Source organism: Erinaceus europaeus, chromosome 10, assembly GCF_950295315.1.
Source record: "Erinaceus europaeus chromosome 10, mEriEur2.1, whole genome shotgun sequence".
In the NCBI taxonomy this organism is placed as follows: Eukaryota; Metazoa; Chordata; class Mammalia; order Eulipotyphla; family Erinaceidae; genus Erinaceus; species Erinaceus europaeus.
In genome coordinates, this window is record NC_080171.1 from 56,085,442 (window position 1) to 56,102,938 (window position 17,497).

At 40.9% G+C, this 17,497-nt stretch overlaps 1 protein-coding gene across 1 annotated transcript; it reads left to right on the forward strand.

The window, feature by feature from the left end:
* Positions 1-6,850: 6,850 nt before the first annotated feature.
* On the forward strand, positions 6,851-7,432 carry LOC132540741 (interferon omega-1-like). Its single transcript, XM_060198942.1, has one exon. It carries the CDS (start codon positions 6,851-6,853, stop codon positions 7,430-7,432), a length of 582 nt encoding a protein of 193 aa, XP_060054925.1.
* The last annotated feature ends 10,065 nt before the right edge of the window (positions 7,433-17,497 follow it).

A 17,497-nucleotide genomic window follows, 5' to 3' on the forward strand; every position in this document is an offset into this window, starting at 1 on the left:
AGTTCAATTCTCAGCACTGCACAATTACCATGACTCTGCAAACACACACACACACACACACACACACACACCACACACACACACACACACACACACACACACACACACACCACACACACAGACACACACCCTCCCATAGAGAATAAAACTACAGTAATCAAGAAAACATGTTATGAGTGAAAAAGTAGAATCACAGATAAAAGACATGGTATTGAGAGCTCAAAAATAGAGTACAGGCAACACAGTGAAAAATTTATTCTTAACAAAGTGTCCTGCGGGGCCAGGTGTTGGAGCATTATATAAAGCAGATTAACTGGGGAAAAAAACAAACCCTTGTTCCACATCTGCAAGGGAGATGGCTTAACTAGCAATGAAGCAGTGTTGTGTCTGTCTCTTTCTCTCTCCCCATTTCTATCTTCCATTCCCTCTCAATTTCTCTGTTTTTATCAAATAAATAAAATATTTTAACAAATTATAATAAAACATCATGCAGGATTATGAGTATACCCATTTAATGAAAATAACAAAAACAAAAAAACCCTAGAAGAAGAGAGTTTTATAGTTGTCACAAATTTAACTGAAAATACTTCATAGATTTAGATGGACAATTATAAAAGTTTCTTACGGTGCTCTCCTGCGGTGTTGGGGCTTGAATCAGGGCCCCATGAATGAAAGGCAAGCGAGCCTCCTTTCTCACATCTATCAAAGAGAATGGAAATATATCTAGAGTGTAGAGTTGCAGTAATACATTTTAAAGCCGTGAAATCTTCCCCAAGATGGTATGTAATATGTATGGCAAGGGCTAAATATGGAAACTGTTCTGTTAAAAGAATACATCAGGGGCTGGATGGTGGCGCACCTGGTTGAGCGCACATTACAATGAGCAAGAAGCCAGAATGGAGTTTCCGCTCCCTACTTGTAGGGGTAAAGCTTTGGTAGTGGTGAAGCAGTGCTGCAGGTGTCTCTCCCTTTCTATCCCTGGCTCTCTTGCTCTCTGTCACCTCCTTTCCTCTTGACTTCTCGTGGTTCCTATCTAATAAACTAATAAAGATATAAAATCTTTTTCAAAGAAGAAAACCTCAGAATCGAATAGTGGGCATGGGAGACTGCATAAGGGTTATCAAAAAATATTCTCATGCCTGAGACTCAGAATTTTTAGGTCCGACTACTAGCACCATCTTAAATCAGAGCTGAACAATTATCTGGTAAAAACAAACATTTAGAAATAACAAAGTAAACTCTAGATAATTATTTTCAATCTTCTCTTATTAGTAATTGAATGTTCCATTAAAAATAAGTTACTACCTTAAAAATAGAATCTTGGAAAAAGCAATCTCCCTGGAAAAGATATAAAAAACAATAATGTAGTTAAGTACATACACATTGTAAACAACAGAAGAGAGGGTCACTTAACTGCTCGTGGTTAGTAGACATATCTGCAAGAGAGATGACATAATTAGGCAAAAACTGAAAATATACACTATTTATTTACAGAGTTTGATACTGACACACCTCTTCTTCCTTTCTGTATTTCTAGATGCATTGCTTTACTCTCATATCACAAAATCTCTTCATCCAGTGGTGAAATCCCCAGCACATTTCCATTCACTTCTTCTACCTATTCAGACAACTGATTCCTGCGTCCTTGTGCATTCTGTCAATTTTCTCTTAGGAACACAAAATCATTAACTGGAAGCAAGTTGAGTGAAACTTCTTCCTTCCTTCCTTCCTTCCTTCCTTCCTTCCTTCCTTCCTTCCTTCCTTCCTTCCTTCCTTCCTTCCTTCCTTCCTTCCTCCTTTTTTAGAAACTCCACTATTAGGACCACCTCCCTCCCCAAATTTTTCTCTAGAGAAGGGAAAGACCTAGTTGCAGTGGCTGAATGATCCCTGGAGTAAAAGGAGACTGACTGGAAAGCAGAACTGAATCTGGGGCTATAAAAGAATCTACAGAGGAGGAGTGCCCCCTACTGGTTACAAGGATCAAGATCTCCATCCACTAAGGACCAGTTTTCTGCCTTGAAACAAAAAAAACCTTTGTTTTATTAGTTTACAGTGTTGTTTTGGGACACGTTTGCTGTTAAGGAACTCAACACAAGATAAGACTATTGTTATTGTAGTATTCCCAGATGTTATCTACCTTTCCTTTGTCTTTCACCGTGAAATTCTCCATATGTCAAGAAATGGGTCCTGGTATTATAATTTTAATGGTTCATGGAGTGCATTTTTATAAAGAAGTTTGTTGTTGTTGTTGTTGTTTTTCAGTGGATAGGACTGAAGACATAGCATCACTGTCAGTACTGCAACAGACTTTCTTGCTTGAGGCATCTTAGATCTGAGATCAATCCCCCGCACCATAAGTCAGCTGTTCATGCTCTGATAAACCAGAAACAACAATACCTCCAAAACAAAAGTTTTTCATGAAAATTTTATCAGTTTACAGTTATTGTTTTCTTATGTGGGAAATGTTGACATTTTATTTAACCTGTGACCATCTCTACTATTAACTGTGACCATCTCTACTATTAACCTGTGATCATCTCTACTATTAACTCACCTTTCTGGTTGTTACAGTCTGTATTATTTTCCTTTTTTAAATATGGAATCACTTCTTTGTCTTTTAAATCTTTACTCCTCATCTGACTCTTCAGGAGACATTCTTGAAGACTTTATCATGGGGGGAGGGGTAAACAGAGCATTGTGTTTACATGAGAAGGTTTTCATGTCTGAGGCTCCAAGATTCCAGGTACAATCCCCAACTAAAGATATGTAGCCAAACTTTATTTGTAGAGAAAATAATATTTTCATCAATTTCATTATATTTTTGCAGTGCTGGATCCACATTCACATATGCCCATTGCTTCGAGGACAAGTATTTTTTTCACTTTTCAAATCTCGTGTTCAGTGAGAGACAGAGAGGAAGAAATATCATGTTTACACCAGTCCTGGAATTTCCACTAGTACTGTGGAAATTTCTCCTTCATGGTGCTGGGATTCCAAGCAAGGGCTTTGTGCATGGCAAAATGCCTGTCCTTGTGGTGAATTCTCTCCAAGCCCTTACTGTTGACTTTAATGATGCATTTCTCTCACTGTAATATAGCATATGGTTTTGAACCAAAGGATGAGACTGGACAAATAAAAGCAATGGTATAAGGCTATATTTGGATTTGGAAACCACAAAAAGCAAAACTTAGTAAGAAGAGTGCTAACTGAATAAACAACAGAAGTGTACTGATTTCTCTTATATAACATCTATTGGGAGATGTTATTGTTAAGCATCAAAAGAAATAAATAATACTAAATGTAAAATAATGGAAATATCAATCCTGAACTGGAAAAATAAAAATTATTTGGTTTTATGTCACATGATCACAATTGGTTTCTCCCTCTGTCTACTAAGATAAAATACATGTTTGCTGTTAGAAGCTAGAGGTTGGTGGTATTTACCTGAGGACCCGGGTCAGGACAGGTGTCACCACACAATGTTGAACAAGAATTCCCCACACAAACACTCTGGAGGCAAGTGAAGGTTGTTTGGATTGGTTGGCAATAAGTCCTTCTATAGTAGAGGACTCCTAAAGGTCTCAAGATTTGGTGAGCTTGCTTGGAGGGAGTGAGCACAGGAGAGTTGGGCTTGAGCACACTTTCATGTCTATGGAACAGCATTACTAGACTTCATCTCTCCATTGTGAGTGAAGGTGGTGGTGTTGGAAAACCCTTTTTTTTTTTTCTATTAGTTTTGGCACCCATCCATACTTCAGAGGAGAACAAGGAATCCTGATGAGGATTTTGTCAAAGTCTGAGAAGATTTCTAAATCTCCAGAGAGGAAAATACAAACAATTAAATAAAAAATAGGAAGGAGACAGCAAGAGCAAGACAAGACAGGTTGTATGTTTCTTATCCTGTGGTGCTAGTGAAAAGAAGTATACAAATATCCATGAATATGATCTGGTAGAATAAGAATCTTCGGAGATGCTCAACCACTAATAATCATCAGCCTCTGCTATGAGTCGTATATTAAATAAAGTCAATCCTTGGTTCTAGAGAATTTAATTGCCTCTGGAGTTCTGATATCCTTTCTTCATCCTTGTTCCTTTCCATTGCAAATATGATGTGTCTTGGTGTCTTTCAGTCTGGGTTAATTCTGTTTGGAACCCTCTGGGCTTCTTGAATCTTTCTGTCTTTGATGTTGTCTAGACTAGAGAAGTTTTCAGCTATTATGGCCTGAAGACTCTTTCTTCCTCTCCCTCTCCTTTTCCTCTGGTAAGCCAAAAATGCGTATATTGATTCTTCTGAAGTCATCCCATAGGTCTCTGTTGTTGTTTTCAGTATCTCATAATCTCTTTCTGAGGTCCCTCACTTTTTTTTTAGTTGTGTCAGTTCTCGATCTTACTAATTCTGTCTTCAGCCTCACTGATTCCATTTTCTCTCCCCTCTACTTTTTTCTGGACTTCACCTATTTTGTTACCCTGTTTTAATTATTGTTTTCTCTTGTTCAGCTAATTGTGTTCTTAGCTCAGCTATTTCAGCATTCAGTTCTCTAGGAACTTTCGGGTTATAAATGTTTTCTTCCAGAGTCTCTTTTGCTGTGCCTGTATTTCTGATGACAATCCTTCCAAACTCTTTACTCACTCCTGTGATCATTTCCTTAGCTAGTGATTGGATATTGACCTCATTCTGTTGTGCTTCAACCTGTGGGGTGTTTTTAGCTGGACTCCTTGATCGCACTCTGTCATTTCATGAACATCTCAAAAAAAACTGCAGCAAAGGTGGGCGCGAGGAATAACATCATTGCAAGACTGGCCAGCTCCTCATGGGGCGCGAGCGCTTCCTCACTACGATCATCATCTCTGGCATTATGCTATTCCACTGCAGAATACTGTGTCCCAGTATGGTTCCGTAGCCCCCATGTCCACTTGATCGATTCAAAATTATATTCCTCCATGAGGATAATTTCTGGAACCATCCGTTCCACCCCGGTTCCATGGCTGCCTGTTCTTAGCAACATCGCCCCGCCAGATATTTGTCAGGATGCAGCATCATCTAAGATCATTTCCCACATCTACAGTCGACTAGACCGCCCAATATTCGCGGATATCTTCGTCCACCCTGTCCAACGCTTGACGTCTCGTCACCCAATCTGGTCCCCTATGCCTACACTGAACTTCTCTGTTGCAGTCTCTTGGAAACAGAGTTGGCAGTCAGCTGAGGTAAAGAACAAACATCTCATCACAGACCCCTGCAAGCGTCAACCTGGCTTTGACCTAGCACGTTATGATTGGGCCCTACTCAATCGCTATTGAACAGGCCATGGCCGGTGCGCTGCTATGTTCCATAGCTGGGGAGCCAGAGACGACCCGAACTGCCCCTGCGGCTACAGACAGACTATGACCCACATAGTCAACGACTGCCACCTCTCCAGATTTAAAGGAGATCTCGAAAATTTACATCAGGCTCAACCTGTCGCTGTTGACTGGCTACGGAAGAAGGGCAAATGCTAGAAGAAGAAGCTGGACTCCTGTCCTGGTTCATGTCTCCAATATTTCTTCCTGTTGGTTTAAACATTTTATATATTATGTTATGAATTCCCTCTCTCAGTACTTTTCCAATTACTGATCACACTTGCCTGGATTGACTTGTGGCTAAGTAAGGTAATTAAAGGGTTCTCTGTGGTGGAAGTGAACAGTTGTTCCAATATTATTTTAATCCCTGGTTTGGAGCTCAGTAGTTTACAAGCCTCTTTTGTGCTTTTTCTTCCCTGTAGGCTATGGGAGCCTGAGGGCTTTTAGACTCTAAGTAGGCATCTTAGCTTAATCACTGACTCCTGGCCAAGAGAAAAAGCAGGGTGTGTCAGAGATAATCCAGAGGTTATGCAGAGGGACTGTCACAGCCCCAGCACTATGCCACCGAGGGATAGGTCTTTTCCTAAGTTTCCTGGTTAGATCTGTGTCCCCTGGTGTCCCTAACTGCCGCTGCTCCGGATTCAGAGGGCAGTAGCAATGGAGACTCAGAGCTGCACTTGGTGAGTCTCAGGGGAGTCCTCTCCTCCCTTCAGCAGTCCCCTTGTTGGTGGAACAAAATGGAGGTGGTGTCTCTGATAAACTGCCAGACTGTTACAGGCCACTTCATCTCTCCCTAGGCTCCTCTCTTTCCACCAGCCACACGTGTTTGCACTCACTGATGACTTGGTGGGATCCTGAAGTCCGTCTAGTCCTTTCTTGTTTCAGTCCCAGGTGGTCACCTTCGGTATTCCTACTTGATGCTGACGGGGAGAGGAGAGGAGAGGAGAGGAGAGGAGAGGAGAGGAGAGGAGAGGAGAGGAGGGGAGAGGAGAGGAGAGGAGAGGAGAGGAGAGGAGAGGAGAGGAGAGGAGAGGAGAGGAGAGAAGAGAAACAGATCTCCGGAGTTCTGATATCCTTAACCAAATGTAGAAGACCATAGGACTGAGGGGCCTGCCAACCAATTTAAAAAAAAAAAACACAAAAAAACGGGTCAAAATGGAGCTCAGATTATGGTGTAAACTATGTTCTTAGTAAGACATCAAACGGAAACGATAAAAAGTGTTGGAAAAAGACATTTTCTGGCTGGCAACCTGAAGCTCCTGGGAAAATAAACTGTATTATGAATGTAAGACTACTTTAGATGGAGGATGTCTTCTTAGTCAATATGCGGGACACGTGAATGTAAACAAAAACAGGGAAGTCGACGAATAGAAAGATGCTTTGAGAAGTGAACATCCATGTTCCCTCCCTATTTAAGGCCAGGCTTGGGAGCTTGTCTTCAGAGCACCTAGGATCCCAGGTTCACCCAGTCGCTCATCTCTGCCAGACCAGCAGCACCCTCCTTTTGCCAATGGCCCTCCTGCTGTGTCTCCTGATGACCCTGGTGGTGCTCATCTGTTGCCCCAGTGGCTCTCTGGGCTGTGAGCTGCCCCAGAGCCATGTCCTGGACAGCATGCAAAACATGAGGCTTCTGGGCCAAATGAGGAGACTCTCCCCTCTTTCCTGCCTGAAGGACAGGAGAGACTTCAGATTCCCCTGGCAGCAGGTGGATGGCAGCCAGTTGCAGAAGGTCCGGGTCATGTCTGTGCAACATGAGATGGTGCAGCAGGCCTTCCACCTCCTCCTGTCAGAGCGCGCCTCTGCTGCCTGGGACAAGACCCTCCTGGACCACGTGCGCACAGGGCTGCACCAGCAGCTGGAACACCTGGACTCCTGCTTGGTACAGCTGGGGACACAGGAGGACTCTGCCCAGAGCTATGGGAGCGCTTCCCTGCAGATGAAGAGGTACTTCCAGAGAATTCGTCTCTACCTGAAAGAGAAGAAGGACAGTGCGTGTGCCTGGGAGGTCGTCAGAGTGGAAATCATGAGATCCCTCACTCTGTCCACAACCTTGCTAGCAAGAGTCAAGGAAGAAGAGTTGGGGTCGCCATGAAGTGAATCTCATGCACTAGCTGCCATTTTGGATACGTGTCTCTGGCCATTCCAAACATTCTTGTTTCTGCTAGAGTCACAGGGTTTACTGAATTTAATTAGCAAATAGTTTCTCTGTGGTAGTAAGCAAGGATATGTTCCTAAGAGATGACTGCCATGATGATTTATTTATTCCTTTATTCCTTTATTAAATTTCCTTTCCTTGAATATTTCTATCAGATATATATTTGGAAACTATATATGCAATTACATGTTCAATATTATGGCATACTCTATTGAAATTTACAAAATGTGGTTATCTTTCTCTCTGTATTATTAAATTTGCGCCTGGTTTGACTAAATTCTTGCCAAGAAGACTTTTTGTATGTGCCTGTTGTAAATTGCACCCTCGTTCTTCTTTCTTAAGCAATGTGAGCAAATGGATGGCGATGTTGCTTTATTCATTTATTCCATATAGATTATAAGTATAGTCTGAGAGTATAGATGACAATTTGTAGGACAGATACTTTGTATCAGTAATGTGCCAGGTACGATTTCCAGCACCACCATTAATAGCTACAATTGAGAGGTACTCTGGCATAAGGGCAAAAAAAAAAAAAAAAGAAAAAAAAAGTCAAATCTCTTCCTCAGTGTCAAATGTTGTAGTTATCGAGTCATACAAGTGAAGAAAGGAAATCCATTTTCTGCTGTGTTGAAACTCAGTCTTAGACAAAAAAGGAGGTACAAACACAGTACAAATGTGTATCAGTACAAATGTGTATCTAATCCAGCTGTTTGAAACCCTACAAAATGAAGAACAGAAAAATGATGTTCTCAAGTCTTTTCTAAGCCACTGGGAAGTATTTCAGGGTAGAAGTCTTATTAGATTGTGGGTACACGGTTTTAATTTATAATGTATAAAAATGCCATAGGAGCCACCTTGAAGTGAATCTCACCTATCAGTCTTGCACACCGCAGTGGTCATTTCAAATGCCTCTTAATTCAATTGTAGCACAGAATTTAGTGAATGAACACCTAATATATCATCACTAATATTCATCAAGAATGTGTTAAAGGATGCAATTCTATAATAATACTCAGTCTTTTGACAATAGCTGTCCTGATGTTATGTATTTTACTGAATGATATAATACAAATATTTTCTATGAGATATTTTTTTCACATTAAAATTCAGAAATATTTTTACCTTGCTTTAAAAGCAATTATATTGCTTTCAAGGAGAACTTGAATTTTAAGGATTTGTTACAACTAAATCCTTATTTTTCCCATGGAAATCTTGGTGAGAATCCTATTTGTCTTGTTTAGTGGGACATGTTCATCACTTGGTCACTCACCTCTGTGGAAGTGACAGGAGTTTTGGAGTGTGGAAAATGGTCAGTCCTTCCATCAGAGGTTCAAGTCATTTGTATTCAGTCAGCAAAGAATGGTGAGTCCAAATACTGAAGAGAATGTAGTGAGGACTGCTGAAACATAGAACTGATTGAACCAGGCACTCCATCCCCTGTACTAGTCTTACATTATGACACTGTTTCACTCTGTCTCAAGCATCTTTACTTCCTCCACCTTACTGTCCTGTCACACAGATGCTTCTGGTCTCCTGGTTTCTAGGTCCAACGAGTTTCTATTAGGAATGGAAAGTCAGACAGAGAGGAAACTTAAATGGCAGTTGCAAGTTTCTTTGTAATATTTATTTATTTATTCCCTTTTGTTGCCCTTCTTTTTTTCTATTGTTGTAGTTATTATTGATATCGTTGTTGTTGGATAGAACAGAGAGAAAGGAAAGAGGAGGAGAAGACAGAGAGGGGGAGAGAAAGACAGATACCTGTAGACCTGCATGACTGCTTGTCAAGTGAGCCCCCTGAGGGTGGGGAGCCTGGGGCTTGAAGCAGGATCTTTCTGCTGGTCCTTGTGCTTTGAGCCACCTGCGCTTAACCTGCTGCACTGCTACTGGACTCTCCACTGCAAGTTTCTTAAAACCACTATAGGCATTGTAGATAAGACTGTTCTGAGAAACATTTCTGGGACCCAAGAGCATGCGCTGTTACAATGATGACATGGGGGAGTCTGGCGATAGTGCAGCTGCTTAAGCACTCATGGCACAAAGCTCTATGAAGGTCGAAATGATACCGGTTCGAGAACCCCTGGATATCCGTTCCAGGGGAGACACTACACAGGCAGTAAAGCAGGTCTACAGGTGTCTCTCTTTCCTTCCCCATTTCTGTCTTCCCGTCCTCTCTCCATTTCTCTCTTTCCTAACAACGAAATCATCAATAACAAGAGAAAGTATAATGAATAACAAGTGCAACAAAGAGGAAAATAAATCAATATTGAATAATGATGAAATAGACTTTGAAAGGAAAAGGAAACAGTGGGACTCACTTTCCTACAGTAAACACCTTGACATGTGGGTCTTATGCCCACTGCTGGTCAGCTGTGAAAAGGACTGAGAGCAAAAGTAAGTTCTAGTCAAATCTTGCTGATTTCTAGAACCTCTGACAGAGCCTAGAGGGTCTCCACCCCCACCCCTTTTTGTCTGTGACAAAAATGGATGCAGTACTTTACACAACACTCTTCTTTAGCTTACACTATTACAAAAAAAAAAAAAAAAAAACCCAACAATTTTATGACTTCAAGCAAGGTAACACTCTGTGGGTAACAGGCAGCTACTTAGAGAAAAGGATTAAAATGCATTTTTTGCTCCATCCTATTCCTAATCATATCCTAACCTTTGATTACCTATCTTACAGGGCAGATGTGAAATAACTGCATATGGATGAGCATTGGTGTTTTCTTTAATGCATATTTCACAGAATGTGGTGTTCAGCCTCATTTGTAAACAAGTGTCTAGCTTCACAATACATTGCAAATATCAGATCCTGTCTTAGTATAACTGAGAAATATGCTCATAATCATAGTAAATGGTGATACTGTCAGGCTATCAAGTAGGCGAATAGCTCAGATCTACTTTGAGGAGTGTTAGAGCCCCATACCTATGGACTTCTAATTTTTGACCAAGGGGTCAAACTGGTCAACAGAGAAAGAAGTATCTCTTCAACAAATGGTGTTGGGAAAACTGAGTGGAAACATGTAGAAGGATGAAACTGAACCACTGTATCTCACCACTCATAAAAGTAAACTTCTGGGAGTTGGGTGGTAGTGCAGCGGGCTAAGCGTACATGGTTCAAAATCAAGGACAGGCATAAGGATCCCGGTTCCAGCCCATGGCTCCCCAGCGGCAGGGGAGTCGCTTCACAGGCAGTGAAGCAGGACTGCAGGTGCCTCTTGGTCTCTTCATATTTGGTTGTCTCTATCCAATAAGTAAAGATAATAAAAAGAGAACTAAAGAGAAAAAACCCTACAGATAATGGCTGTAAGAATGGAAGGGATCCAAAGGTTAAATATGGTTAAAATGTCATTTCTTTTCAGAATAACTGGTACCCTGATAATAGTCACACCAAAACTCTCAGTCAGGGACTATTTTTTTGATTTGACAAAATGATTCTAAACTTTTTTTTTTTTTTTTAAGAATAACGCCCACCTTGTAAATAGTCAACAAATACAGAAAAGGAAGAATAAAATGAATGATGTTTAATATTTAGTTCCAGAACTCATTCAAAAACTACAGTAGCCAAGGGCAATAGTGTTTGGGTTATGCATAAAGACCTTTACATCTAAACAACAAAGGAGGTTTGAGTTCAATTCTCAGCACTGCACAATTACCATGACTCTGCAAACACACACACACACACACACACACACACACCACACACACACACACACACACACACACACACACACACACCACACACACAGACACACACCCTCCCATAGAGAATAAAACTACAGTAATCAAGAAAACATGTTATGAGTGAAAAAGTAGAATCACAGATAAAAGACATGGTATTGAGAGCTCAAAAATAGAGTACAGGCAACACAGTGAAAAATTTATTCTTAACAAAGTGTCCTGCGGGGCCAGGTGTTGGAGCATTATATAAAGCAGATTAACTGGGGAAAAAAACAAACCCTTGTTCCACATCTGCAAGGGAGATGGCTTAACTAGCAATGAAGCAGTGTTGTGTCTGTCTCTTTCTCTCTCCCCATTTCTATCTTCCATTCCCTCTCAATTTCTCTGTTTTTATCAAATAAATAAAATATTTTAACAAATTATAATAAAACATCATGCAGGATTATGAGTATACCCATTTAATGAAAATAACAAAAACAAAAAAACCCTAGAAGAAGAGAGTTTTATAGTTGTCACAAATTTAACTGAAAATACTTCATAGATTTAGATGGACAATTATAAAAGTTTCTTACGGTGCTCTCCTGCGGTGTTGGGGCTTGAATCAGGGCCCCATGAATGAAAGGCAAGCGAGCCTCCTTTCTCACATCTATCAAAGAGAATGGAAATATATCTAGAGTGTAGAGTTGCAGTAATACATTTTAAAGCCGTGAAATCTTCCCCAAGATGGTATGTAATATGTATGGCAAGGGCTAAATATGGAAACTGTTCTGTTAAAAGAATACATCAGGGGCTGGATGGTGGCGCACCTGGTTGAGCGCACATTACAATGAGCAAGAAGCCAGAATGGAGTTTCCGCTCCCTACTTGTAGGGGTAAAGCTTTGGTAGTGGTGAAGCAGTGCTGCAGGTGTCTCTCCCTTTCTATCCCTGGCTCTCTTGCTCTCTGTCACCTCCTTTCCTCTTGACTTCTCGTGGTTCCTATCTAATAAACTAATAAAGATATAAAATCTTTTTCAAAGAAGAAAACCTCAGAATCGAATAGTGGGCATGGGAGACTGCATAAGGGTTATCAAAAAATATTCTCATGCCTGAGACTCAGAATTTTTAGGTCCGACTACTAGCACCATCTTAAATCAGAGCTGAACAATTATCTGGTAAAAACAAACATTTAGAAATAACAAAGTAAACTCTAGATAATTATTTTCAATCTTCTCTTATTAGTAATTGAATGTTCCATTAAAAATAAGTTACTACCTTAAAAATAGAATCTTGGAAAAAGCAATCTCCCTGGAAAAGATATAAAAAACAATAATGTAGTTAAGTACATACACATTGTAAACAACAGAAGAGAGGGTCACTTAACTGCTCGTGGTTAGTAGACATATCTGCAAGAGAGATGACATAATTAGGCAAAAACTGAAAATATACACTATTTATTTACAGAGTTTGATACTGACACACCTCTTCTTCCTTTCTGTATTTCTAGATGCATTGCTTTACTCTCATATCACAAAATCTCTTCATCCAGTGGTGAAATCCCCAGCACATTTCCATTCACTTCTTCTACCTATTCAGACAACTGATTCCTGCGTCCTTGTGCATTCTGTCAATTTTCTCTTAGGAACACAAAATCATTAACTGGAAGCAAGTTGAGTGAAACTTCTTCCTTCCTTCCTTCCTTCCTTCCTTCCTTCCTTCCTTCCTTCCTTCCTTCCTTCCTTCCTTCCTTCCTCCTTTTTTTTTAGAAACTCCACTATTAGGACCACCTCCCTCCCCAAATTTTTCTCTAGAGAAGGGAAAGACCTAGTTGCAGTGGCTGAATGATCCCTGGAGTAAAAGGAGACTGACTGGAAAGCAGAACTGAATCTGGGGCTATAAAAGAATCTACAGAGGAGGAGTGCCCCCTACTGGTTACAAGGATCAAGATCTCCATCCACTAAGGACCAGTTTTCTGCCTTGAAACAAAAAAAACCTTTGTTTTATTAGTTTACAGTGTTGTTTTGGGACACGTTTGCTGTTAAGGAACTCAACACAAGATAAGACTATTGTTATTGTAGTATTCCCAGATGTTATCTACCTTTCCTTTGTCTTTCACCGTGAAATTCTCCATATGTCAAGAAATGGGTCCTGGTATTATAATTTTAATGGTTCATGGAGTGCATTTTTATAAAGAAGTTTGTTGTTGTTGTTGTTGTTTTTCAGTGGATAGGACTGAAGACATAGCATCACTGTCAGTACTGCAACAGACTTTCTTGCTTGAGGCATCTTAGATCTGAGATCAATCCCCCGCACCATAAGTCAGCTGTTCATGCTCTGATAAACCAGAAACAACAATACCTCCAAAACAAAAGTTTTTCATGAAAATTTTATCAGTTTACAGTTATTGTTTTCTTATGTGGGAAATGTTGACATTTTATTTAACCTGTGACCATCTCTACTATTAACTGTGACCATCTCTACTATTAACCTGTGATCATCTCTACTATTAACTCACCTTTCTGGTTGTTACAGTCTGTATTATTTTCCTTTTTTAAATATGGAATCACTTCTTTGTCTTTTAAATCTTTACTCCTCATCTGACTCTTCAGGAGACATTCTTGAAGACTTTATCATGGGGGGAGGGGTAAACAGAGCATTGTGTTTACATGAGAAGGTTTTCATGTCTGAGGCTCCAAGATTCCAGGTACAATCCCCAACTAAAGATATGTAGCCAAACTTTATTTGTAGAGAAAATAATATTTTCATCAATTTCATTATATTTTTGCAGTGCTGGATCCACATTCACATATGCCCATTGCTTCGAGGACAAGTATTTTTTTCACTTTTCAAATCTCGTGTTCAGTGAGAGACAGAGAGGAAGAAATATCATGTTTACACCAGTCCTGGAATTTCCACTAGTACTGTGGAAATTTCTCCTTCATGGTGCTGGGATTCCAAGCAAGGGCTTTGTGCATGGCAAAATGCCTGTCCTTGTGGTGAATTCTCTCTAAGCCCTTACTGTTGACTTTAATGATGCATTTCTCTCACTGTAATATAGCATATGGTTTTGAACCAAAGGATGAGACTGGACAAATAAAAGCAATGGTATAAGGCTATATTTGGATTTGGAAACCACAAAAAGCAAAACTTAGTAAGAAGAGTGCTAACTGAATAAACAACAGAAGTGTACTGATTTCTCTTATATAACATCTATTGGGAGATGTTATTGTTAAGCATCAAAAGAAATAAATAATACTAAATGTAAAATAATGGAAATATCAATCCTGAACTGGAAAAATAAAAATTATTTGGTTTTATGTCACATGATCACAATTGGTTTCTCCCTCTGTCTACTAAGATAAAATACATGTTTGCTGTTAGAAGCTAGAGGTTGGTGGTATTTACCTGAGGACCCGGGTCAGGACAGGTGTCACCACACAATGTTGAACAAGAATTCCCCACACAAACACTCTGGAGGCAAGTGAAGGTTGTTTGGATTGGTTGGCAATAAGTCCTTCTATAGTAGAGGACTCCTAAAGGTCTCAAGATTTGGTGAGCTTGCTTGGAGGGAGTGAGCACAGGAGAGCTGGGCTTGAGCACACTTTCATGTCTAAGGAACAGCATTACTAGACTTCATCTCTCCATTGTGAGTGAAGGTGGTGGTGTTGGAAAACCCTTTTTTTTTTTTCTATTAGTTTTGGCACCCATCCATACTTCAGAGGAGAACAAGGAATCCTGATGAGGATTTTGTCAAAGTCTGAGAAGATTTCTAAATCTCCAGAGAGGAAAATACAAACAATTAAATAAAAAATAGGAAGGAGACAGCAAGAGCAAGACAAGACAGGTTGTATGTTTCTTATCCTGTGGTGCTAGTGAAAAGAAGTATACAAATATCCATGAATATGATCTGGTAGAATAAGAATCTTCGGAGATGCTCAACCACTAATAATCATCAGCCTCTGCTATGAGTCGTATATTAAATAAAGTCAATCCTTGGTTCTAGAGAATTTAATTGCCTCTGGAGTTCTGATATCCTTTCTTCATCCTTGTTCCTTTCCATTGCAAATATGATGTGTCTTGGTGTCTTTCAGTCTGGGTTAATTCTGTTTGGAACCCTCTGGGCTTCTTGAATCTTTCTGTCTTTGATGTTGTCTAGACTAGAGAAGTTTTCAGCTATTATGGCCTGAAGACTCTTTCTTCCTCTCCCTCTCCTTTTCCTCTGGTAAGCCAAAAATGCGTATATTGATTCTTCTGAAGTCATCCCATAGGTCTCTGTTGTTGTTTTCAGTATCTCATAATCTCTTTCTGAGGTCCCTCACTTTTTTTTTAGTTGTGTCAGTTCTCGATCTTACTAATTCTGTCTTCAGCCTCACTGATTCCATTTTCTCTCCCCTCTACTTTTTTCTGGAGTTCACCTATTTTGTTACCCTGTTTTAATTATTGTTTTCTCTTGTTCAGCTAATTGTGTTCTTAGCTCATCTATTTCAGGATTCAGTTCTCTAGGAACTTTCAGGTTATAAATGTTTTCTTCCAGAGTCTCTTTTGCTGTGCCTGTATTTCTGATGACAATCCTTCCAAACTCTTTACTCACTCCTGTGATCATTTCCTTAGCTAGTGATTGGATATTGACCTCATTCTGTTGTGCTTCAACCTGTGGGGTGTTTTTAGCTGGACTCTTTGATCGCACTCTGTCATTTCATGAACATCTCAAAAAAACTGCAGCAAAGGTGGGCGCGAGGAATAACATCATTGCAAGACTGGCCAGCTCCTCATGGGGCGCGAGCGCTTCCTCACTACGATCATCATCTCTGGCATTATGCTATTCCACTGCAGAATACTGTGTCCCAGTATGGTTCCGTAGCCCCCATGTCCACTTGATCGATTCAAAATTATATTCCTCCATGAGGATAATTTCTGGAACCATCCGTTCCACCCCGGTTCCATGGCTGCCTGTTCTTAGCAACATCGCCCCGCCAGATATTTGTCAGGATGCAGCATCATCTAAGATCATTTCCCACATCTACGGTCGACTAGACCGGCCAATATTCGCGGATATCTTCGCCCACCCTGTCCAACGCTTGACGTCTCGTCACCCAATCTGGTCCCCTATGCCTACACTGAACTTCTCTGTTCCAGTCTCTTGGAAACAGAGTTGGCAGTCAGCTGAGGTAAAGAACAAACATCTCATCACAGACCCCTGCAAGCGTCAACCTGGCTTTGACCTAGCATGTTATGATTGGGCCCTACTCAATCGCTATTGAACAGGCCATGGCCAGTGCGCCGCTATGTTCCATCGCTGGGGAACCAGAGACGACCCGAAATGCCCCTGCGGCTACAGACAGACTATGACCCACATAGTCAACGACTGCCACCTCTCCAGATTCAAAGGAGAGCTCAAAAATTTACATCAGGCTCAACCTGATGCTGTTGACTGGCTACAGAAGAAGGGCAAATGCGAGAAGAAGAAGCTGGACTCCTGTCCTGGTTCATGTCTCCAATATTTCTTCCTGTTGGTTTAACCATTTTATATATTATGTTATGAATTCCCTCTCTCAGTACTTTTCCAATTACTGATCACACTTGCCTGGATTGACTTGTGTCTAAGTAAGGTAATTAAAGGGTTCTCTGTGGTGGAAGTGAACAGTTGTTCCAATATTATTTTAATCCCTGGTTTGGAGCTCAGTAGTTTACAAGCCTCTTTTGTGCTTTTTCTTCCCTGTAGGCTATGGGAGCCTGAGGGCTTTTAGACTCTAAGTAGGCATCTTAGCTTAATCACTGACTCCTGGCCAAGAGAAAAAGCAGGGTGTGTCAGAGATAATCCAGAGGTTATGCAGAGGGACTGTCACAGCCCCAGCACTATGCCACAGAGGGATAGGTCTTTTCCTAAGTTTCCTGGTTAGATCTGTGTCCCCTGGTGTCCCTAACTGCCGCTGCTCCGGATTCAGAGGGCAGTAGCAATGGAGACTCAGAGCTGCACTTGGTGAGTCTCAGGGGAGTCCTCTCCTCCCTTCAGCAGTCCCCTTGTTGGTGGAACAAAATGGAGGTGGTGTCTCTGATAAACTGCCAGACTGTTACAGGCCACTTCATCTCTCCCTAGGCTCCTCTCTTTCCACCAGCCACACGTGTTTGCACTCACTGATGACTTGGTGGGATCCTGAAGTCCTTCTAGTCCTTTCTTGTTTCAGTCCCAGGTGGTCACCTTCGGTATTCCTACTTGATGCTGACGGGGAGAGGAGAGGAGAGGAGAGGAGAGGAGAGCAGAGGAGAGGAGAGGAGGGGAGAGGAGAGGAGAGGAGAGGAGAGGAGACGAGAGGAGAGGAGAGGAGAGAAACAGATCTCCGGAG

What these genes read in the sequence shown, in the direction of transcription:
- LOC132540741 (XM_060198942.1), top strand. Translation starts at nt 6,851, where the DNA reads ATGGCCCTCCTGCTGTGTCTCCTGATGACCCTGGTGGTGCTCATCTGT.